This window comes from Macadamia integrifolia, chromosome 3 (assembly GCF_013358625.1).
Source record: "Macadamia integrifolia cultivar HAES 741 chromosome 3, SCU_Mint_v3, whole genome shotgun sequence".
In the NCBI taxonomy this organism is placed as follows: domain Eukaryota; kingdom Viridiplantae; phylum Streptophyta; class Magnoliopsida; order Proteales; family Proteaceae; genus Macadamia; species Macadamia integrifolia.
This window is the reverse complement of record NC_056559.1, coordinates 24,875,607-24,899,138: the sequence shown is the minus strand read 5'-3', so window position 1 is coordinate 24,899,138 and position 23,532 is coordinate 24,875,607. Positions and strand designations below refer to the sequence as shown.

At 38.4% G+C, this 23,532-nt stretch overlaps 3 protein-coding genes and 1 pseudogene across 6 annotated transcripts; 2 read left to right on the top strand and 2 right to left on the bottom strand.

Moving 5' to 3' along the window:
• Positions 1-2,307: 2,307 nt before the first annotated feature.
• Positions 2,308-11,994, top strand: LOC122073920 (serine/threonine-protein kinase RUNKEL). Its single transcript, XM_042638636.1, has 11 exons — positions 2,308-2,669; positions 2,817-2,906; positions 3,060-3,112; positions 3,399-3,474; positions 6,256-6,317; positions 6,407-6,485; positions 6,599-6,658; positions 6,782-8,440; positions 8,688-9,554; positions 10,386-11,521; positions 11,605-11,994. The coding sequence occupies exons 1-10, from the start codon at positions 2,622-2,624 to the stop codon at positions 11,496-11,498; spliced, it is 4,107 nt and encodes a 1,368-aa protein (XP_042494570.1). The 5' UTR covers positions 2,308-2,621; the 3' UTR covers positions 11,499-11,521; positions 11,605-11,994.
• A 1,891-nt stretch (positions 11,995-13,885) lies between these two features.
• LOC122073808 (classical arabinogalactan protein 26-like) lies at positions 13,886-14,603 on the top strand. The gene has a single exon (XM_042638446.1). The coding sequence runs from the start codon at positions 13,959-13,961 to the stop codon at positions 14,391-14,393; it is 435 nt and encodes a 144-aa protein (XP_042494380.1). The 5' UTR covers positions 13,886-13,958; the 3' UTR covers positions 14,394-14,603.
• Positions 14,604-14,891: 288 nt separating this feature from the next.
• Positions 14,892-16,999, bottom strand: LOC122074258 (annotated as a pseudogene).
• A 1,529-nt stretch (positions 17,000-18,528) lies between these two features.
• LOC122073809 (acyl carrier protein 1, chloroplastic-like) lies at positions 18,529-22,645 on the bottom strand. Of its 4 annotated transcripts, none has more exons than XM_042638451.1 (4): positions 22,438-22,645; positions 20,955-21,044; positions 20,017-20,139; positions 18,529-18,863 (listed from the first exon to the last, which is right to left on the bottom strand). In XM_042638451.1, the coding sequence occupies exons 1-4, from the start codon at positions 22,501-22,503 to the stop codon at positions 18,735-18,737; spliced, it is 408 nt and encodes a 135-aa protein (XP_042494385.1). In that variant the 5' UTR covers positions 22,504-22,645; the 3' UTR covers positions 18,529-18,734. The 4 variants fall into 4 exon arrangements, with proteins under 4 accessions (XP_042494385.1, XP_042494384.1, XP_042494381.1 ...); XM_042638450.1 differs by having other exon boundaries at positions 20,955-21,047; positions 22,438-22,644; XM_042638447.1 differs by lacking the exon at positions 22,438-22,645 and adding an exon at positions 21,916-22,149 and having other exon boundaries at positions 20,955-21,047.
• Positions 22,646-23,532: the final 887 nt, after the last annotated feature.

The window sequence follows — 23,532 nt, the reverse complement described above, 5'->3', positions numbered from 1 at the left end:
ATCCATACCCACCCATGACTTCATAAGCTTTAGACTTTTCATAAATGGACAATAATTTCTGAATTGAAATTAGAACATTTGATAATTGAAATCGGCCGATCTATACCCAAGTACCCAACCCACCCTTGATTGTATAGCTTTCAAAGCATTATATGTCCTTAGCCTAGATCAAAATTTTTACAAATCCAGACTAGCTTGAGGCCAGGGTATTGTCATATAGTCTAAGGTATTTCAAAATGGTCTTTACTAGTATTGTTACCAAAGATGCCAATCCTAGAACTTCCTGTTTAGTTATATGACCAAACCTAGGTCCCTAGGTCCTCGGTCTCAATTGTTTACGGAATAGGACGATATCAACTCCTAAATTATTATAGATAATGCAGAAAAGGGTAAAAAACTTAAATAATTCCTAACAAGATGATTCTATTATTAATGTTGTTGGTATTTACACTATCATGAGATAGAAGATGTTCCTTATTTTATAAAACTAGTTAGAATAATAACTATGATGAATTTCAGATTTTACTTTTTCAAACTCCCTAAGACGTATAACATGTAAGTTTCTCAAAATGATAACTAAGAAGCAATAATGATCAAATAAATAAACCCATATATGGTTTTAGTATCATCACTAAACAAGTAGATAGGAGCAGAGGTAAGGGCCCATCAATTGAACCATCCATAACAGAACATACCTCCTTAATACATCAAACTACAACCATAAAACTTGAACACGAGAACATGAAATATACCATTTCAAAGCTTACTAGTGGATCTTGTGAATTTCATTTTAGAACCATCTTGTCCCATTTAGTATTTTGGTACAAAAATCAGACCCCACTACCATCCTATTTATTAATGGAATGGTCTAATACTAGGTTTAGAGGGATGGTTTGGTCTCAAATTGACACCTGTTGGAGATTCTTTAGACAACTTAACATGTTTTTGTCATTTTATATTATGTTAAAAAAAATAGAATTTTTTTAAAGATAAATATTTATGTATTTAATATATTAGGTTAAGGATGTATTGAGGTCAAAAGATTCCAACCTGGACAATGAGAATTGTTTTTCTATGTTCACTCACATTTTGAACGTAGAGATTCTGCATTGATGTTATCTCTTGTCTCTAACCATGTGGACCCTCCTATAGACGAAATCATTTTCTATATAATGATTAGTGTGGCATGGGAGATTACCTTGGTCGCCACACTACTAACGTGAGAAAGAATTTGGACACCAAACCAATGGGTATACTAAAAAAGGTATCCACCATATTGGACTTACAAAAAAAAATCATGATAAAGAAACTGCAAACTAACTACATCTACACGGTAATTAGGTGACCATAATGGATTGATACAGTATTGGTTGGATTGATTCCAATATCTTGATCATGTTTTCAAAACTCAAATCTTCTGCAATGAGCGGCAATAGAGATCCAATGAATTGGAAGGTTTCAGCATGCATCTCAACCGTTGGATCCTTACTACCGCTCATGCCTCTCCGCAAAAGACTATTGTGTTGTTTTCACCTTTTTTTTTTTAAAATGAAATCCCACTACTGTAAGCTTGGCAAATAAAGACAAAAGATACTAAGAAATTAACATGATCATTAAAATTTATGCCTCCCAGTTATTTATCCGTTGGAAGGGTAGGTAAGAAAAAAATAAAAAAGGAAGGGTAAAATCGTTATAGTAACAGATTCCATGTAACCAAACATTCATCCGTTAGAAGGGTAAAATAGGTAAGAAAATATAAAAAAGGATGGGCAAAATCGTTAACAGATTCCATGTAACCAAACTGTGGTAATGCCAATCGGAAAAAAAGAAAAAAAAAATCATAGAAGGCAATGTGGTTTCTACACTCAAATATAAACAGAGGTGAAATGTTCGCCAATCATGGTTTCATGTATCTATATTGCATTGTCCGTGTCGGCCATATCGTATTGATATCGGCTGAGATCGATATCAATACCTGACTAATACGAATCAATCATCCGTATCATTTCATAGGTAAAGTAATAAAAAAATATAATTTTTTGAAAAACAAGGGCAAAAGTGACCGATAGATACTGATCCATATCGTATCGATATTAACAAAAACCAATCCATATGGTATCGATATACCAATACCTTTGCTCCAACCTATGGAAGATGGAAATGCCATTGATGGTCACGCAGGTGTAGGAGCCACACTGCCTTTTGGTGAGCCATTAATTGAAAATTGATTTTCCTCATTTGATTTTACTTTCTTAACCTTTATGCTGTTCCATTTCACTTTACTCTTTGGTTTCAATTTATCAAATTTGGCGCCTAGTCCGAAGGTCTCAAAATCTCTCACTTTCGCTTTCCAAGCTATCCTCGAACTCTTCACGGTCCATTCGAAGGAAGGCTTCGAAGCTCTTCCTAATTTTCTCTTTCTTATTCTCATTTCCTCCAATTCTTTTCTTGCATCTGCAATTTCTGTGTTACTCTTCTCCTTGGATCTCTCACTGGCGAACACAGATTCATACACAGTTGCACAGTTTCACTAAATCAGAGAGGGAGGGAGAGATCGACGAATGCACACAAAGCCTACCTCTCAGATCCAAGCTCTAGAGCGTGATTGAGTATCTCTGATCATGAACCAGTATCATATCTACGAAGCCATCGGCAGGGGCAAATATTCGGTAAAGGATTTCTGCTATTTTTTTTTTTTAGGGTTTATACTTCACTGTTGCTTCTTATAGGTTCAGTCGAGTAAATTCAGTGTCAATTCTTAGGTCTTCACTACATTTAGTTAATTTTTTTTTCTCCTGTGTGCATTTGATTGATAGACTGTTTACAAAGGGAGGAAGAAGAAGACAATTGAGTATTTTGCCATCAAGAGCGTTGATAAGTCACAGAAGAGCAAGGTTCTTCAAGAAGTAAGCATTTGTCCTCTTCATATTATACTTTTGGTACTCAAATGCATGTAAGATATATCTATAAATCGCTATTTATCCAGAGTTTACCTTTATCCGATCTCTCCCCCCCCCCCCCCAACCCTAACCCTCTTTTCCGGGGGCTCATTATTGCAGGTTAAGATTCTTCACTCTTTAGATCACCCAAATGTTCTGAAGTTCTATTCATGGTAAGTGATTCTAGAATACAGACTTATTCAGATTTATTTAAAACGCACAATTTTATGCTCTTGTTTGTAGTGGTCATCGAACTGGTATTGGCTTCTTTGATAATCTACTTGGATACAGACTTGCTTTATTATCACTTAATACACACAAGTTATCCTTTGAATGCTTACACATTCCATATATCATTTACACTACTCATCATAGACATGAATGAGATGCTTGATAATCTGTTTTCTGGTTGAAATTTCAGCTAAATTCTTCAGTCTAAGTATTTCTTGCAACTCTTAGGTATGAGACTTCTGCCCACTTATGGTTGGTATTGGAATACTGTGTTGGTGGAGATCTCATGGCCTTATTGCGGCAGGTACCTATTGTTCTTAATTTTTCTGTTTTACTATTGTTTTTAATATCTATTTTTAATAGGTATGAAGCAAGATAGTGACTTGCTGCTTGGTTTTTCCAGAATTTGTTTGGATGCAAAAAAGGCGTGCTTAAATCTGTCGATCTATGTTTGTATTTATATAGTTTATAGGTGAATGATTAAGGTAGTTGCATTCAATAATGGCACCAATATTAGATAGTGCAGTTGTGGTTCAAGGTTATTAAGGCAGTGAGGCAACCGAGGCGTTTGAGGGTCTTTCGGAGCGCTTTGGTGATAGGGCGGGCGTAAGGCGTCGCCTTATTGAATAAGGCCCTCTTTGGTATCATTTTTCTTTTTGATTTTTGTTCACAAAAATGGTTTTGGCTGCATTTGGTATCATTTATGGAGCTTGTTTCTATTTAAAAAAATTTGGTAAAACACAAAAACCAAAAAGAGATCAAGAGTCATTTATGTGTTTTGGTCAAAAATGATTTTCAGTTATTTTTACGCTTGACTTTATGAGCATGTGTTAAAGGTTCAATATGGAGGGGTAAAATTGTCATTTGTTTTATAATTAGAAATCCAAGCCCTTTGCCCCCTCTTCTTCAGTCCAAAGCGGAGAAAGAGAGTTATAAAAAAGATGGGTGAAGGGAATCTCTTCACCCATTTCTTTTAAAAACTATTTTGCACATAGAGATACCAAACATTTTCTCACAAAAAATCAATTTTGTCAAGTAGTTACCAAAACATTTTTATGTTTTGATAAAAAATGGTTTTCATTAATGATTTTTGTTAAATAGATAAAAATGAAAAAGAAAAATGATACCAAAGAGGGCCTAAAGCGTTCCTGTGTTATTTTTTTATACAATCATTCTATTTGACTCAAATCCTAGTTGAATCCTACTACTCATATGCTAAATAAAGATTAAAGGTTCATACTTATACTAATGCAATATACATAAGCCAATCTGGTTTTCCAAATAAATGAAGGCACTAGGCAGTAATAAAGAGCTGCATATAAGGCTGTAAGCATAGTCATCCAATATGGCTTTCCAAATCTAATCTAGTTTTCCAAAGAACATGGCAGACAGTAGTATATTTTCCTAAAAAAAAAAAAAAATAGTAGCCTCATATTTATACAGAAAACCAGATTTTCTTTAAATCAATAGCCTAAATTTATGCGGTAACTGCTCTTAACACTAGCCTTAGGTCTTCACTACAGCAGATTGAATTAAAAATAGAACCACAAGAATGACAGAAGAAAGAAGGAAGAAGAGAGAAGAAGATAAAAAAAAAGTCAGGTGCAAAACTATCATCGTAGGTTGAAGAAGAGTAAGAACGGAAGAAGAAAAAGAAAAAAAAAAAAAAAAAAAAAAAAGGTATTGTATGCAGAACAGAAGAAGAATGAAGAACATATGAAGAAAGAAGGGAGAAGAAAGAAGAAGAAAAAAAAGACAGGTACAGAGCTATCATTGTAGGTTGAAGAAGTGTGAAGAACAGAAGAAGAATAAAAAACATACTCGTTTAAATTAGTTTAAGACCATACACCTACCAATCACAAATTGATTTTTAGAATCTATCTAGATTAGTTTAAAAAGAAGTATAAATTCTCAAATGCACATAAGGCGACTGCCTTGGGTAAAAGGCGTCGCCTTATAGCGCCTTACCACATAAGGCGGTTGCCTTATGTGTTGTTTCTAAGGCGCCTTACTACCTTAGACCCTTTGAACCGCCTCAGCACCTAGGCATCACCTTACCAGCGCCTTGGTGACGCCTTAATAACTGTGTTGTGGTTGCAGTCTGATATCAGCCTACCTTAGTAGGAAATTGAAAATCTCCCTTGGTTGGTTGCATAGTATTTGATTTTTAGCTTGTTTGGCCTGTATTTTATATAAATTCTTGTCTGATAAAATTTTCATTGCTGATTTCTATCAAAAAAAAAGTTCTAGTTAATACTGCTGTTGCTTGGTGTAGTTCTAAGTTAAATATATTTATTCTTGTATAGATTTGTCTTAGCTCTTATTAGAAGAGTGATTTACAGTCCTACGCTCGTAACTTGTCTGGAAGCCTAATTTTGAGAGCCAAAACTTGCTTGTTTGGCCTGATTTTGGTTTCTTACAAGGGTGTGTGTGTGTGTTTTATTTGTTTATTTTTATTTTATTTTATTTATAATAATCTATATTATGAACCTAAGAGTTTGTGATTCTGTTTTGATTTGGGATAGTCAAGACAGTATTAATTAGGAGTGCAGTATCTGAATGGGGTTTTAGTTGACTTTTGTGTAAATGATGCTCAGTTTTGTTACTGATGCCATTGTCTTTTGAGGTTGCTGATGCTTTTCCAGGCACAATTTGGGAAATTTCCTAAACACCCATCCTTTTCTGCTTCAATCAGATCTCAAACGTCAATCCCAACACTATCCATTCTGATCTGCCTACCTGTTATATCCTTAAACATCCTTTAGGTTACTGTGTTTTTTTAACCCAAAATTTTTCTCTGTGAAATCCATTCCTGACTGCATAGTTGTTTTCTTTTTCAAATATTTTTAAACCCACCTTAAAAAAATAAAAAATAAACCCCAATCATTGAAATTCTTTGTTCTTTCTCCATCAATCTCTGGAAGAGGTCCCGCATTGCTTTCCTATATGTTTTAGTCACTTTAATGATATAATGTGGGAAAATGAGTGTCCTGTGATAGAAAATGAATTCCGACATTTTAAGCAATTTCCATTGAGATGAAAGTTTTGTTGTTTTCAAAATCTGAACATAGTAAATTGGTTACAGGATTGTCAGCTTCCTGAAGATTCTGTACATGACTTTGCCCGTGACCTTGTCAAAGGCTTGCAGTAAGAAATTTTCTGGTGTTGGTATTCGTGGTTTCATTTCTCTTTTTATCCTTTGAGCTAATGCCTAGCACTTGCCAAATACCGCTCAGGTTCTTGCATTCAAAGGGAATTATTTACTGTGACTTGAAACCATCAAACATACTACTGGATGAGAATGGACGCACAAAGGTGGTTCTTTGCTCTTTAATTTTTTTTGTTGGGCTTTTTCTAATCCTTCATTTGTGTTTTCCAATGTTGCCTGCCTGTCATTGACTCACTCCTTTCTATTTTTGGCTTTGTAGCTCTGCGATTTTGGAATAGCAAGAAGATTGAGTGAGATATCTAAAACTACTCCTTCCCTGGTTGGTTGCTCTTAACTACTAGTGTAGTGCCTGCCATAGATCTAATCATTTCAGTTATCATGTCTATTGTAATTCTGGTGAAGGCATCTGTTTATTTCCTCCTATCTTTTCTGTTTCTCTTAGCTACCACAGGCAAAGCGTGGAACACCCTGTTATATGGCACCTGAGCTGTTTCAAGATGGAGGAGTTCATTCTTATGCTTCTGATTTCTGGGCACTTGGTTGCGTATTATACGAGTGCTATGCTGGGAGGCCTCCCTTTGTGGCGAGAGAGTTCACTCAACTGGTTAAATCTATCCTCTCTGATCCAACTCCTCCCCTCCCTGGTAATCCAAGCTGTTCTTTTGTCAATTTGATTGATAGTCTTCTAGTAAAAGATCCTGCTGAAAGAATCCAGTCAGTTGAGCTTTGTGGGCATAATTTTTGGAGAACAAAAATGACTCCAGTGCCTTTACCTCCTCAGCCTGCCTTTAGTAATATGATTGAACTTTTTGGGAAAACTTATCTTTCCGAACGTAATGGAGACAAGCCTCTTCAAAATAAGACACTGCCCAAATTTCGTGAAAAGGATCCAAAGGGGGTATCTAAACAGGATGAGAATTCTATTATGGGAGCAAAAGGTTTTGAAACTCCAATTAAGAATGTGCACAATGGTCGGAGGGCTCAAGCCAAGGCTTCTGGAAGAGTTGTTGAGGAGAAACCAAAAGATGTTTCAAGTGCCACAAGAGGTGTGAATCTTCTAAGGCTCTCAAGGATAGCAAAATCAAACCTGCAGAGAGAGAATGAGAAGGAAAACTACCGAAGACCTTTGCCTAATGGCTCTGAGAATGACGCTGAAGTTAAAATTGAGAACAATGATATGGAACTTGACTTTAATGAGAACACCGAAGATGAAGCACCAGAAGAAACTGATTGTTCTGATAATCCCACTAATACACCTGGAGAGAAACCGACAATTCAAAATCAGGATCATGGGAAAATAGAAGAGATCGATGATAGCACGAACCAAATGGATACACTACCTGAGACCCTTGATTCTACTTCTGATGATCCACAATCAGTTGAGCAGGAATCCTGTTCAGAAAACATTCAGGTGCCCGCTACACCACCTAGTGTTGGTCTTCAAAGAAAAGCTCAAAGGGTTAAACCAGGATCAGGAAGTGCTGCTGATTCTGATTTTTCAAAATCTTCTAACAGCCTCTCTAAAGTGCAATGGCATCCATCTGACCTTGCAGTCAGACCTGTAATGCCTAGCCGGAAAAATGATAAATCTTCAGAGGCTTTGCTGTCACTTCCTTTTGGTGCACTGCCAGCAACTGATTTTGTGAAGATGTCCAGAGATCAGCGGGACACACATAGCAATCGAATTACATCCATTTTGAATGGTAATGCTGCTGTAACAGAAAAGCAAAGTGTTATCAAATACCTTGAGATGCTCAGTGGGAATGCTGATGCTGCAAATATATTAACAAATGGCCCAATAATGCTGTCCCTTGTGAGAATGCTCCGACTATCAAAGGTGTCTGCCTTGCGTGTCCAACTTGCTTCTGTGATTGGTTTATTGATTAGGCATTCGACCTTCATTGAAGATGATTTAGCCAGTTCAGGAATTTTGGGAGCATTGACAGATGGCCTCAGAGACAAGCAGGAAAAAATTAGGAGGTTTTCTATGGCAGCTTTGGGTGAACTTCTGTTCTACATATCCACTCAAAATGAGCATTCAAGAGATAACAATCCTTTGGAGTCTCCATCTAAGGACAGCAAGTCTGCATCTGGCTGGCAGGTTAGCCACTAATCTTAAGGATATGTTTTGTTGTCCATATGTCAAGGGGCTGGTAAGGTTTTGCATGGGCAGTTGGATCTCAAAATGCATTTTTTTGAATAAACGCTATGATTTTGCCTATAATCCCAAGCTCGAATTTTCTCCAGTATTAAAAATTTTCTACTCCTTTATGAATCCTTGTTTTTAGAGGGGTTCTATTTGTCGATCCTTTCAATTGAATTAAATTTTCTCCTAAACAATCCTGCAGGTTTCTGGTCCAATGTTTTCATTGGTGTCATCTATTTTACGGAAAGGAGAAGATGATTTAACTCAGCTCTATGCTTTAAGAACAATTGAAAACATTTGCAGCCAAGGAGGGGATTGGGCAGCTCGTTTCACCAGCCAGGATGTGATAAATAACCTCTGCTACATATTTAAGGCATCTGGGAAACAGGAAAGCACAAGGCTCACTGCTGGATCATGTTTAGTGCGCTTGGTTCGTTTCAATGCTCCTACCATACAATCAGTAATAGAGAAGCTCTCTTTCAAAGAAACTGCATCTGCACTGGTCAAAGGCAGCCCCCGTGAACAACAGATCAGCTTGAACCTTCTAAACATGGCCTTGCTTGGAAGTCATATGTTCACAAACATTGGCAGGCAACTACTGCCCTTGGTGGAGGACAAGCATCTTGTACCAAGCTTGATCTCTCTAATTGAGCAGGGAAGTGAGATCCTCAGGGGAAAGGCACTAGTTTTTGTGGCCCTCCTTTGTAAGAATGGTCGGAGGTGGCTTCCCCATTTCTTTTGCAATGCAAAATTTCTGTGTGTGGTAGATAGATTGGCGAAAGAAAAGGATAGCTATGTGCAGCAGTGTATGGAGGCATTTGTGCAGGTTGTGGCCACAACCATTCCCGGGTTGCTGGATACCATAACTGGAGATATTCAACAAATGATGGGAGGGAGACGCCACGGGCAGATTGCCACTCCTGGTCGTGCCGTGCCAAAGATAAATCTTCATTTGTTTCCTGTTGTCCTCCATCTCCTTGGAAGTTCATCTTTCAAGAACAAAGTTGTAACTCATCAGGTCTTGCAGCAATTGGCAAATCTCATCAAGCTTGTGGAGTCACCTTTCCAGGTTTGAGTTCTTGAATTTTCATTTTTTTTTGCTTGATCTTCTGTGACCATATCCTCTATGAGGAAATTCTCTTTTCTTCGAATAATTTCTGAACAATTCAAACAAAAACAACTTTGACTTAGTGGTTGCGGACCTTGGCACAATGGTAAGGTTGCTCCATTGCAACATAGTGGTTGTAGGTTCGAGTCGGGAACCATCCTTTGCAAAGCGGGGGTAAGGTTGCATACATTATGACCCTCCTCAGACCCTGCAATGGCAGGAGCCTCTTGCACAGGGTATGCCCTTTTCAAACAAGTTGGACTTAGAGTTCATTTAAACCCTGTCTGCCAATTGGCTGACACAAGGACTCTTGGAATTAGGACCATATCTTGCATCTAACAGTTTGCTTCTTAAGTACAATATGCCACAATTGAGTCATACTCCTTTCTGTGCCTGGCTAATTTTGGCTGACAATATATCAGATTATCATTTGTCCAGTAAGAAAATCAACTCACTATTTGTTGATAAGCTTGTAGTAATTAATCTGGCTAGGGAAACACAAAACTTGACTGAAGTAAATAGCTCATGAAATTTCTGAAAGTAGGGAAACCCCCTAATTGTTTGCTAATCTTGACTGGACTTGAGCATAGCATTGACCAGCCAAATTTTCACATACTCAGCGAGCCTTCCAGATATTCACTGAGTTTGGAGATTATGACTGGTTGAGGCTTGGAGCAAGATCTAGTTATTGTTGTGATTTCTGAATCAACTACAAAAAAATATGCATATATGATATTCCTCATTGAATTGGAGGGAATGTCATAAATACATGATCTTACTCCTCGAATGCAGGGCAGAGACGACTTCCAAATTACACTCCTGCGAATTCTGGAGTCTATTGCAGAGGAGCCCTCAGTTGTTCTTGAACAGCCTCACATTTTTATCCAAATTCTCCGCAGTTTAGCTGTGCTGTATAAAGGAAACAAAGATGGAGATGCCAGATTCTTGTCCCTGAAAATTATGTTCGATGTGATGGTCATTTTCTTGGATGAACCATCAGAAGATGAACAAAGAAAAGAGGAGCTGAAGTTCATATCAAGTGCTCATTTTCTCCCTCTCTACACCAGTTTTGTTCAGGATGAAGATCCTATTCCCATGTATGCGCAGAAGCTTCTTGTGATGCTTATTGAGTTCAATTACATAAATATTTCAGATATTCTGCATCAAGAAATGGTCTCCCAGTGCTTTGAGTTTCTGCTTGGTGATCTTTCTGGTGCAAATGTCAACAATGTTAAGCTTTGCCTCTCTTTGGCATCTGCTCCTGAAATGGAAACTAAGATACTCTCTCAATTAAGAGTAGTAAGGAGGATTGGCAACCTGCTAGAGTTTGTAAAAGCAAAGGAGATGGACGATTTTGTTGAACCGACTCTTGATTTGTGTAAAGCATTCCTATTACATGGCATAGGCAGTAGAAAAGGCTTTGTTTATTCTAAAGAACCAGGTTTGTTAGGTGACATTTCCTTTGACACAAGCAGTGCACTTGACCACCAGGACTGCATAAAGGATATTGCCGATTTTGGTAGCAATGTTGGCGTCTTCCTGGAGTTGTGTACATCTCATGAAGCACAGGTTGCAGATTTGGCATCTGAATGTGTGATTTTGTTACTCAAGGCAGCACCGAGGGAAGGCACCATGGGTCTGTTGACAAATCTTCCAAAGGTTAATATGGTCTTGGATCCACGGCTCCGCATGGCTTCTGGTTTGATGCTGCTACGCATGCTGCATGCTCTTGGTTACTCGTGTAGGCAGTACTTGTCTCAGGCAATGATATTATCAGTTTCAATTCCAGAGATAACCAGAATTGAAGTCATTATTTCTGATCTTAGACGCTCTAGCATACCTAGTGTTGCCAGTGCTGCTTCAGTTGTGGCTTTGGAGTTGCAGCGGCTTCCTCGCAGTGTCTGATGCAACAGAATTAAGAATCTAAGGTTATCAAACAGCTTCTTGTTTATCCTGGTGCTATTTTTAAATAATTGTTTTTGAAATTCTCTGCAATGTGCTTGTGTTGCAGGAACTGGAAGGCCAGTTGAGCTTTATCCAAGGAATGTTCAGTCTATTGTTGTACTCCAAGAGAGTTTGGGGCCCTCAAATTGGGGTGAGTGAGTCCATATTTTTCATGCAATACTATAGGGCCAGAGAACTTGTCAATGTATAATCTCTGTTTTGTAGCATTGGTAATACATTCAAGGACTGAGTTTTCCTTGAGCCACAGTGGAGGAATTCCTTACGGCTGATCATGAATGTTTACCTTACGGATATAATGTAGAATATGATAATCTGATAAAGTCTTCCTTATTTATTTTTACCCTGCAAGAGTTCTTATTGTAGAAATGAACTTATACCCCACAATTTGAGAAATTTAATTTTGAATAAATTTGTTCAGAGCTAGTTTCACATGCCAGTTCTTTATATCTATGAACTTCTCTGTTTTCTCTCCCTCCTTAAATGGGGTAGTGTCATTGAAATTGTTCTTCCAACCATTCAAGTCCGTTTACACCTCAGTTCAATGTTGCTTGGATATGCTTCACTATATTTGTTGGCCTAAGCCTAACCAATCTCTATGCCTATCAGTGGAGCAGTTAGCTGTACAACAGACTTTTGGGGTCCATTCGGCTGGTTCTGTTCAGAACCGGGTTGAATCGTCTGATTTGGTTCAGTGTGATCCAGTGTCTCTTCTCTATAAACCGATTTTAAAATCCTTGATACTGGAGGCTCACTGGTTCCTAGAGAAAGGTTCTTTGAAGAATACAGACAACCTATATAAGGACTGAGGGTAACTGGTGGGAGTTGCTGTCCCCATCGCTCACGTGCCCTAGAGGATGTATTAGGGTTAGGGAATACCTAATCTAGAGTCAGATCTCATTGTTTTTCCTCCTTTTTCCATGAATATATTTATATTTTTTTGGTCATCTTTGTGGGTCCCTAGCACTTAGTATATAACGACATAAATCTTGATTTGATTAAACCATCCTCGCACATGGTCTCGAGTATGGTAGTATAATGTTTGGTCTGACTAGAGTTTAAACTTTAAACCCTAACCTCCAGAGAAGAGATAACGGAGCTATTCAGCGGATCCACCGTGACTTGCGCGGGGGACGATCCCTGATTCTCCGTTTGGTTGCGTGTTTGTTTGATAGAACCCTTAAAAGTATCTTTTTCAGAAAATAAAAGGTCAAGCCGTCAAGAGCTTGTTTGTTTTCCGCCCCTTCCCTACTCCCTTTTTAGCAGTTGGGACTGTTTAGTACCTTCTCGACTTCTGTTTCCAACAGTTCCCATTTTATCATGTGTCCATGGAAGCGTGAAGCGTGTGAGTTTGTTTATGTGAGGCTTCAAATGATTGGAAGGTTATGGGGTTGATAAATACCAGATATTGTTTGATGTTACTACAAGAAATCATCCTAATTTGTTTTCGTATTCCGTAACGAGGAATAAACACATGAGAGTGAGCTCTAAGTGGATTCCGTGGGAAATTCTTTGATGACATAGTTAGACCTCTTACCAAACAAATGATTCAAGTCAGAACGGAAAAAGATCTTTCCTCTGGAAAGAGGTTTTTTTGAGTATTTATAACTGAAGGTGACGGCCATTGAGTGAAAGTTCCACTTTGATAACTTCTTATTGTTAGTAAGAGTCTAGATATAACAAGAATTGTAGTAGAAAAGTGAATACAAATGATGTTTCAGTTATAGAAACTCCTTATTGGTCATATCCCCGGGATACAATGAGATATTCTTCTTCTAGGGAAGATTTGATATTTCACTCAAGAGTCCTTTTCAGACCAGTATTTATCCCGTATCTTATGACCTACGTGCTAGGATTGGCAAACTCTCTGGAACGCACTTTACTGAGGATGATCCATTGAAATCGGTTTTGGAGTAGTAAAGTCCTATTCTAAAACCAAACCAATAAGAAAAGTTTCGATTCGGTTCGGTTCGTGATATATTGGCCCTTCTTCAACTTTTGTCAATTCAACACCTGTGAAGCTCTAACCACCCACCCACCCACTCACCCTTATCATTCATAGACATCCTATATGGTTCTCAGTTGTGCTTGCCTTGGCAGGATCGAAATGCCACTTGCTGCTGCTTTTCCTTTACTTTCCTTCCCTACTCATTCACGGGATGGAGAGACAGAAAGTGTATCCCAATCTTGTCACTTAGCCAAACAATTTTAGGACTGCCAAGCTGTATTGCCCCATCACCACCTAATAATCAATTACCACGTGGGCCTCGGTTAGACCAAGATCCTTTTCTGTTCCCTAACCTTTTAACCTTTCTTCCCCTCATCATTCTACTATTATGCCTCTTACTTCTACTTCTGCTTCCACTCACACTCCCCTTCACTCTCTCTCTCTCTCATCATTTAATGGCTTCTACCTTTTGGTTCATCTTGGTGCTCACCATGGCCTTGGTGACTACACCTTCACTCTCTTATTACACTTCTTCTCACCTAAAATTAGCAGCTTCAACCATTTCGGCGGCGCCTTCTTTTCTTCCAGATTCGCCGCTATCTTCTCCGCCGGCGTTGTCCCCTGACATTACCCCCTTATTGCCTTCTCCTGGTGGTTCTGCGCCTTCACCAACAGGGTCGTCTTCCATCCCCACTATTCCTTCCAGCCCCAGTCCACCGAACCCAGATGATTCGGCCGCTGCAGCACCAGTTGGCTACGCAGTGTCCGCACACGCACCTTCTCCATCTCAGCCAATGTCGTCCTCCATCTCTTTCTTGCCTAATTCACTTGTGAATCTGGGATTGTTGCTGTTCTGGACCTTCTGGTTTGTGCAGCTTTTGGCGAAGTGAGTCAATGCAAGGATGGGAACTTCAAATTATTGTTCTTTTTTCTTTTTTCCACTTTTTAGCTTAATGCTTGTAGATTTCTTTCTTTCTTTATTTTTTTCTTAATTTTTAGTTAATAATGTTGGTAGTGGCATTAGGTACTCTGTATTTGCAATATATATTGTATTGTCACTGTTTCCTTCAGAAAAATCCTCTCTTTTCCGTCACCGTAAATATGGGTTTATTTTCTTTAGCTATTCTATGTGTGAGAGAAAAATGTGATAATTTTTATTGAAGAAACCAGTTTCTTTCTTTTTCTATTAAGAAACCCAAAAGGTGAAAGCAGGATATCTTTAGTGGAATGAACTGGGAACTTCCTCAAGAACCCACGGAGAAAGATTAGCAAATGAATAGAAACTTTAAGAACCCACTTAGCTAGAAAAAGTAGAAACATTACTCCAATGGAAATATATTTAAGAACCGACCTTTAACAAATTATTAAATGTTAATGAATAAGAACTTTCAGAACCCACTAGCTAGATTAAGCGAATCGAAAACCCACCAAGCAAGAAAGGTAAGGCGAATAGAGAGAACTTTAAGAACCCACCTAGTTGAAAAGATTAGGCGAATAGAACATAGAAGCTTTAAGAACCCAAGTTCAAATATTATCAAATTAGTAAAACTTTAAACCCAACACTAGAGAAAGAATTCTATAAAAGAACAGAATTTCCAAGTTAAGAAAAAAGCTTAAAACATCTCTCGGTGTGTGTGTGTGTATACATTACTCAGCTTACAGCCTATGATTTTAATGTTACATTTTGCTGGCTACATAATAATTCCTCTTCAGAGTGGTACAAGACTGGTTTGAGACACTGAAGACACATTAAATAGCTTACCTATAAAAACTTCCTTTAGTTTGTTAAGTTCAAAGGGAGCCCTTTTTGCGGATGAAGACGACTTAACAAGACGCTTCCTCAAATTAACATTTTCTTTCTTCAAGATCTTCAAAACTAAGTGTTAAGTTTGTCTCGAATTCTTGACTCGTATTGAAGAATAATCCGTTCTGACATATTTTGGTGGCGATCCGAATGAGAAGTTTTCTGAGATATGTGATGGAAGCTAAGTGTTTGGTTCAACTCGATGGATCGATTTACAACTTGAAGTATATAATGTATTATCATCTGGTTAAGTAAATAATTGTAATTTGGGGGGTTTTTTTTAGTTAGGGTTTCAGGACGAGAAAACTGCTTGGGTGTATTCTCTCTTCTACATTGTGAAACATCTTCTTCTTCGCTCGATGACGTAGCACACCACATCGATGTTTGAACCTCGTTAAATCTTTGTGTACTGTGCGGATTTTCTTTGTTTATTTTCATATTAGTTGGTGTTTGTTCTAATACTAAGCTTAGTTGTTTTATCATTTCCCTCTTTTCTTCATCTTTCTCCATCAGTTGGACTTTCTGAATCCTGTTCTCCTCTTGGACTCTCTATTTTCCCTTTCAATTGTTCCATCACTTCTCTATCATTATCTTTGCTGCTTGAAACTACTTCTGATTCTATGGTTCCTACTTGGCCTTCCTCCTCTGGCTCAGGGTCATCAACTTTAGATTCCTCCGTGTCTTCTGACTCGAAGGTCTCCGACTAGCTGTCACAGGATTTCTCAGCAGGGCTTTGCGATCTCTGCAACCGATATACGCTGTGGTGGGGGGAATTCAATGGCATAGATAGATGGGTTCCAGTGTCTGATTTGAGCTGATCGAATTGCTCAGCCATGGAGCGGTGGGCACGGTAGACATCTTCAACCATATTTATTAGTTCCGGTTGCTTCTTGTAGTACATCTCCGCTCGCTGAACGAAAGAGTCTGCATCTTCCTCGATCAATTTCAACTTTGCCTTTGTCCTCTGATCTAGCTCTGCTCAAGTAGAGAGTGAACATGAATCATTAATTTCAACAATTCCATAATCATATTACTAATTTGAATTATGGGTTGGTAACATCCGAATTTGATGTCCAGATTCATTATGAAATCATGGTGTTACATAGTCATATACAAGAATCATCAATTTGGGCAAGTTCTCATTACTAGTTTGAATTTCATTAGAGTCTGATGGTCTTATTCATCATGAAATCATGGTCTAGAGACAGAGACATTAAAGACCCCCAAACCTTGCGATTAGTGTCTGTTACTTCAGTTGTGGATAAAGTTGCAGGACCCACCAATGTCTAAGCTTTTGGTCGTTTCGATCATTACCTCATGTTCAAATGAACTTCTAATGGTAAAGAGCCTAGTAATAAAAAATTCTTTAATGGAGGGAGAAAAGGAGGATACCTGAAGGGGTGAATTGGAGCCATTGAGAGCGCCTTGGGCTATTGCGATTGTCTGGGGTTCGGCAAGATTGCCTACATCCTCGGTGAGATGAGATCTTGCTTCACTATCAATGAAGAATAGGGTTACAACGCTCATCCTCACACCTCTTAGTATTTCTTGCATTACAGAGAAAAAAACCCTCATTACAAATATATAGCAAAAAAACCATAATCTGAAAAATTCGAGCGGGACCGCCGTCCTGTTTGTTGAAGCGCCTGCACCACTACTCCTTTGATTAAACTGTGACGGAATACAAGACATCGTACACCAATCCAAACCCCCATGAGTGAGATGGCTTCTTCAGCAACACCATCTTCTCTGCGCAATGTCTAAGATCAAATAAAATAAGGATCAGAAGGTGCCTGTAACATTACCCAGAGTGATTCTATTCTGATTTAGAATCATATTCAGCACAAATTTTGATTTTCTGCATTCTCCCTACCACTTCTCCTTTCTCTTTGAAGGTGGCAGAATAAATTGGGTTTCACCTCCTGAGAACCACCTTCTCATTTTCTGTTGGGATCATTAATCGGAAATATATCTATAAGAAGGAGAGCAGTCACATAAGCATCAAGGTAAGGTAGTGCTTCCAAGAAAAAGCTCCATGAAAATGAATTAGAAAGGAGGATAAAGGTGGGAAGGTGAGATAAAAGCCTAACAACAAACTGATAAACTAAAGGTAATCAATTTCAAATCATCCTTCTCCTAGCTCCAATTCTAACGAACTGCAGAGAAGAGGGCATTTTTGCCCCCTCGGAATAGAGTAATGGGCTACGAAAAAAGATTTAGACTAGAGGAAAAGCATACCTGGTTCTCTCTCTCTCTCACAGTTGGTTGCAGAGGTCAAGAGAGAAGGAGTACTCGCGTCTGGTAACCTCTCTTCACAGTCCATTGCGAACAATGAGGCTTTTGAGGAGTCTTGTTCCTTTTGCAAAAACATCATCTGCAGTGAGTTCGGTGGTATAGTGAGCATGGGATGGCTAAGAGGACCTTTTTCCCTTCAAATTTTTTCCTTTTTTGAATTAAACAATTTTCACCAATAAAAATAGGACACGTGTTTTTTTGAAACCCCTCAGTCCATTAGGAAAATGATGAAAGAATCTCTTATACATCGAGAGCTATATCCAATTCAAGTTTTGAATTTTTTGGATCGATTTCACAGAAAACTTCATTACTCTTTCATATGTATTCGGGCAAAGAAGAGGATGATTCTCTATATAGAAAAGTTACAATGAAGATTGCTCAAGAACACCCAAATCGAGGCAAGAAATCTTGCCCGGAAATCCTAACACAAAAACCCCCAAATCTTACAATACTTGCTCATCAAGACCCCATACTGCCATACATAGAAGGATTATGATCCTCTACTAGGCCCACACTGGGCACCTAGCCATATCCGATGTTTGGGAGCATTTCAGGCACATATCCTAGCACCTAAACATGGACCCAAAGGATCTCCTAAGCCACCAAATGAGTGTTGGGTGCCCAATGTGGCCTGAGAGGATGTGAATACATAGAATTGGTAAGCAACTTAAGTTCGCATATGATAATCATTCAGAATCCATTCTATGAGAACAAAAAAACGAAATAAAGCGTTTAGTGTTGATGTCAGCTTGTGTTTTTTGATTTTTTTGGAACGAAAAGGAGCTATGGGCTTTTTCATTTGAAATTGTTACTAACCTATTCTTCCTCTTACCTTCTTACGAGTGTTGGACTAGTCACTTGCTTGCCTATGATACATTGATATAAAGATGCTTATAGTAACGAGAAGATACCAAAACGCAAAGGAGTTCTTGAGAATCCGTGATCTATAAAATCCAAGAACTAAATTAACAAAGTTATTTCAAGATCTACCAGATCAACTTATAGTTGGAATGAAAAAAGACAAACAAAAGAAAACTATATGAATCCATCACAACAGGGTGGGCTACTCATAATATCTTGTAATAAGGGGAAAACTGGAGTTGGAGCAGACTTTCTTCCATTTCTCCTTTCATCAAGCGCTTTTGCTCTCAACCAGCTTTTCAATCATATCTGCAGCATCCTGGACAGAAGTGATATTCTGGGCGTTCTCTTCCTCGACGCTGATCCCAAATGCCTCCTCGAGCCCCATCACGATTTCAACCTACAGAAGATTCCCACCTCAATTAGAACAGGATGATCAACAACTAAGCATTTAGTTAATTTTAGAAGAAAGTGAAACCATAGAAAACTGATGAAGACAATCACATTCCTTCCCCGTGACCCAGTCAGAATGTGCATCGAGTTTTCTGTTTACATTGATAATGTTCTCAGACATACACAGTGGGAAGTGTGGAACACCTCCAAACTGGTGTATAGAGAGTTGCATTCAAGACATCACTTCTACACAATCTTTTTTCCTAATCAGTTGTCCTTGCATAAGTAAATTACAAAGATCTCACTCATAATTTTGGAAGAGCTCTACTTGAGTGGATATTACTTACTTGTCCAGAAGCACAAAGTGGATTCATTCTCAATAAATGAAATAAGGTTGTGGAATTGTGAATGTATATACCCAAAATACCTAAGGCTGAACATAGCCCTCATTTGGTGATTTTGGTCGTAGGTAGATAAAAGGCTATTAACCAGTGCTGGTACTGCCAATGTGTCGGAGGAGTGAATTTGAAACGGTCCTCACCTTTGACTTTTTTTTTTGAAGTGTTTGCTCTCAAGACTCAAATGCGGGCATTTGCCCATGCATCCCAATTACCATTGCTCCAAGCAATGGCCCCTTATTAGGTTGTAGATGGATGCTAGTGACAATTGCTTTCTCAGTCAACTTCGTCCTACTAGGCTACTACCTGTGGTGTTTACTCCACCACAGTTTCACTGTTGGCCCCAAAAGGCAACTTAAAAACAACTGTCACTGGTGCTCCTCTTTAGCTGTGTTTTACCAACCTGAAGGTCCCAAGTCTCAAGATACCCAGAATAACACAAATGAGATGGCAGTTCATAGAAATTGTAACCAGAAAATCACCTAAGCAGTCAAATTATTCTTTTCTGCAGAATAAGGCAAAAGTTGACAAGTCTTTTAAGTATCAATGCCATCTTGTCAAAGTGAATATTTTTTCACGAAGAACAGGAAAAGATTTGCAAAACCAAATGATCATGATTTTAGTAGCCTAACCAGTGAAATTAGAACTACTGTATCCAATAGCCACATTGGGAATCGGTAGGTTTATATCAGGTCAATGAGAATGTGTAATACATGCATTAAAAAGGTGAAATCTTGATGTTTGTGGTTAGAAATTGTGTACCGTATCAAGTGAATCAGCTCCAAGTGCAGAAAACTTTGATTCACCAGTGATTGCGGAGTCATCGGGCAATGCCAACTGCTTCTTCACTATTTCACACACCTTTTCAACGGTCTCTGGTTTGGCCTGCACAGAGACATCATCATCTCTATCACGGGTTGCATCATCAAAGCAAACATTAGAATTTACCATCATATATGCATGGATGGCAGTATAAAATATGGGCAAAAGAACCCTGCCCGCTTGTGTGGCTCTATGCCCAGACACATGGGGTGGGCTGCCGGGGCAGGGGCGTCTTTTAACAGCCCTACACGTGTGGGCAAGTCTATTTCCTATAAAATATAATAGGCTCACTGGGAAAGATCCCTTGACTTCAATTTATTGTGCAACATCCATTTTGATCCTCCAATACTTTCCAGGGGAATATCATGAAGCATAACACCATGGGTGATGTTATCTCACTCGTCCCAGGAACTCCATATCCCAAAAGTCACACCAACTGGATCACCCAATCCAAGTGAACTAGTGAACCTTTGGTTGGGAGTTGGATGGTCAACATACACTTTGATATGCTGGTCTATCTGGGCAGATGCAGTCAGCAAATCAGGAGAACAAATCATCCTTCATAGCCGCTGCACTGCACCACATTTCTTCTTTCAGGAGAAGTTGAATTAATTTGTAAATGCATGCTTCATCCATCAGATTAGATTGACAATACATCCATATAGAACCACTTGAGAAAATGTCTAGAATTGTGCGATGTTTATGGTCTTCCATTTACAGTACCACTGAAACAGTAAATCAATATTTATCTATCTATTTTAGCAAGCTTGATGGATGTAGCACAAGAAACTATGAACTCCCACATTGTCTGCTGGTTGGCTTGATGAAACACAAAGTAGACAGAACATGAAAATGAAATCATGATTTGAGAGACATACAGCACATGAAACCCGGAGGCGAAGTGATTGAAAGCTTTTCCTCTGACTGAAAAGAGAAACTGATTTCAGACTGGAAATCTTAGTTCCTGCCTGCTGTACAAATTCAATAACAATAACTTGGATCAGTACAAGAGTTGACACTAGAAAATTGATAACAAAAAAACATAATCACCTAAGTAAGTTGAAGGCTCTCTCTCTTTTCTTTCCAAGAGAAGTACAACGAATTGGGTAACAGGGCAATTTCAATACTTGATAAACAAACTAGTATTATTTTAAATAATAACAAAACCTAATATACCTTGATACAGATAACATGATAGAGCTCAAATCTGGTAAATGTAACAGATTCTCTTCTTTGAGCCACTAACAAAGTTAACAACAAACAAATCCAGGCAAGAATCCATAATTTGCAACAAAGAATTACAATTTAGGTCCCACGCATGAAATGTAACTTGTACATGGATTCATCTTTACCATACCATTACTCAAAACAGATATATCAACAAAAGGAAAAATGATTCACCCAATTAAGCCAATGGAGAGAAAAGGTATCAGATGGCATTTCCGTCTGTATAGTCGTAAATGCCCATTGTTACTCCTTTCCTTCGTTTTATATGGTCAGCTAGATCAACTCATAACTACTCACCAACAAAACACCTCTTACAAGCTATACAGATAACAACTAGCAAATAAACAGAGTAAGAAGGTTGTAATTGTTTGTGCCACCAGTGTGTTGTGCTTCTTTGTGTTGCATAAGTGATTTCTTTTGGTGGTGATGAGGAATACAAAACGAATCCAAAAACCCAATTGCGAAATGATGTGAACTTATATGGTCAAGTCCAACGAAGGTAGCCAAGGTCATTGATTTTGGTCTTACTCTGTATTACTTCAGTGGGCCAAAAAGCTGTAACATTTATGTTTTAAATGAAGAGTTCATATAAGACTAACTGTAGATCATAACCTGATCTCTCTCACAGGTCACACAAGTGCAACCCACGTTGCAGTGAGAAGATCTACCAGCAGCAGCAAGAACAAGGTAAAACATTGGGCCTTCCCTAGCTAATCCATGGACTAATCATGGCATAGATCAACAATCAGACGAAGTTAACAGTTCTGCTAGTAAAAGCCATGCTACTAGACTACTTGACAGAAATCCAAAACAAATGCAAGAAGAGATCCGAGATAACTTAATCAGATCAAACCAACTGATTCGTGAATAGAACTCCAGTCAAGCTTACATAGCCACAAGTATCACCAAATAAATTTTAAGAGAATTCAGATCAAGACCAGGCCAACGCAAAGCAATCGATAGCATCAATCAGTACTACAACAGTTCACTGAATTCAGAAAGATACCCAGATCAAGAATCAATAGATCAAAACAAAACAAGACGAGAAAAAATGAGAATCCAAAAGGGAAAAGATAGGTCACAAGATGGTTCACGAGATGCGCCACAAGATGCTTCAGAGCACAAAGATAGTACCTGGCTTTGCTGGAAGGAAAGCGACCTAGAAGGCGCAGAGATCGACATTCCTGCAATAGATGCCATTGATCAATCGGACGGAGAAATCCGAGAAAGAAAGAGAGAAAGATAGAGAAAGAGATAGAGAGAGAGAGGCGGAGAGCACGAAGAAGTTGTGAGTGGGTATTGAGAGTCTTGGACCTTGGTAAGATGCAAGTGAACAAATCTTATTCCCGAATTTATATGCGGCCTTTTAGCTTTGTTATCATCGAAGTCGAGTCTGGTATGCGTGAGCGTACGAGCCGGAAGGGCGACGAAGTACACAACCCAAGTTTGTTACGTTTCAAACGTCAACATATCGGCTGTATCAACCGATTTTAGATCAAAACAAAGCCGATATCGATATGTATCGATAAGGGATGTCGATCGATCGGTTTGGACAGGTTTCGATGTGAGAATGGGTGAAAGCAAAACATGATCCAATAAGGGTGCATTTGTTTTGGTTCGATTTGATTTTTATTTTTATTTTATTTTTATAAATTTTAGATTGATATCAGTTTGTTATCAGGTTGTATCAGTTTTGATTCTATTTTTTAAGTTTGATTTGGTGTTTTATTGATTTTAATGCAGTCTAGTAGGATCTGATAAGGGTTGGGTTTTCACTCGGTTTGGTCAATTAGGGTTAGGTTTTACACCCCTATCAACCAAAATGATCAATCCAATAAAGATTCTTGAAACCATGTGAAAGCCTCATAACCCTCAACGTGATTCTAAAAAATGGAACTGAATGGTCAGTATCAGTCTTCTACCTTGATCTTTCTGATTCCGATCCACATGTATGATCCAGGGTAAAATCAGGTTATAAGGGTGCACTGGTTTTGGTTCAATTTGGTTTTGAATTTTTTTTTTATTAATTTTAGGTTAGTATCGGTTTCTTATCAGGTTTTATCAGTTTTGATCTGGTTTTTTTTAAGTGTGATTCGGTGTTTTGTTGATTTTAATGTGGTATAATTTGTTTTCAATCTCAAAAAACGCCAGTCTGAAACATGATCTGATAAGGGTTTTTATTCGATTTGGTCAGTCCGGGATAGGTTTTGACACCCCTATCAATCACTA

Coding starts and splice junctions, on each gene's coding strand:
- LOC122073808 (XM_042638446.1), top strand. CDS start 13,959: ATGGCTTCTACCTTTTGGTTCATCTTGGTGCTCACCATGGCCTTGGTG.
- LOC122073920 (XM_042638636.1), top strand. CDS start 2,622: ATGAACCAGTATCATATCTACGAAGCCATCGGCAGGGGCAAATATTCG. Junction 3,475..6,255: donor TCATGGCCTTATTGCGGCAG/GTACCTATTGTT, acceptor AATTGGTTACAG/GATTGTCAGCTTCCTGAAGA. Junction 6,486..6,598: donor ATGAGAATGGACGCACAAAG/GTGGTTCTTTGC, acceptor TTGGCTTTGTAG/CTCTGCGATTTTGGAATAGC.
- LOC122073809 (XM_042638447.1), bottom strand. CDS start 21,999: ATGTTTTACCTTGTTCTTGCTGCTGCTGGTAGATCTTCTCACTGCAAC. Junction 21,048..21,915: donor TGACCTGTGAGAGAGATCAG/GTTATGATCTAC, acceptor GAATTTGTACAG/CAGGCAGGAACTAAGATTTC. Junction 20,140..20,954: donor GCCTCCGGGTTTCATGTGCT/GTATGTCTCTCA, acceptor GTCTCTGTGCAG/GCCAAACCAGAGACCGTTGA.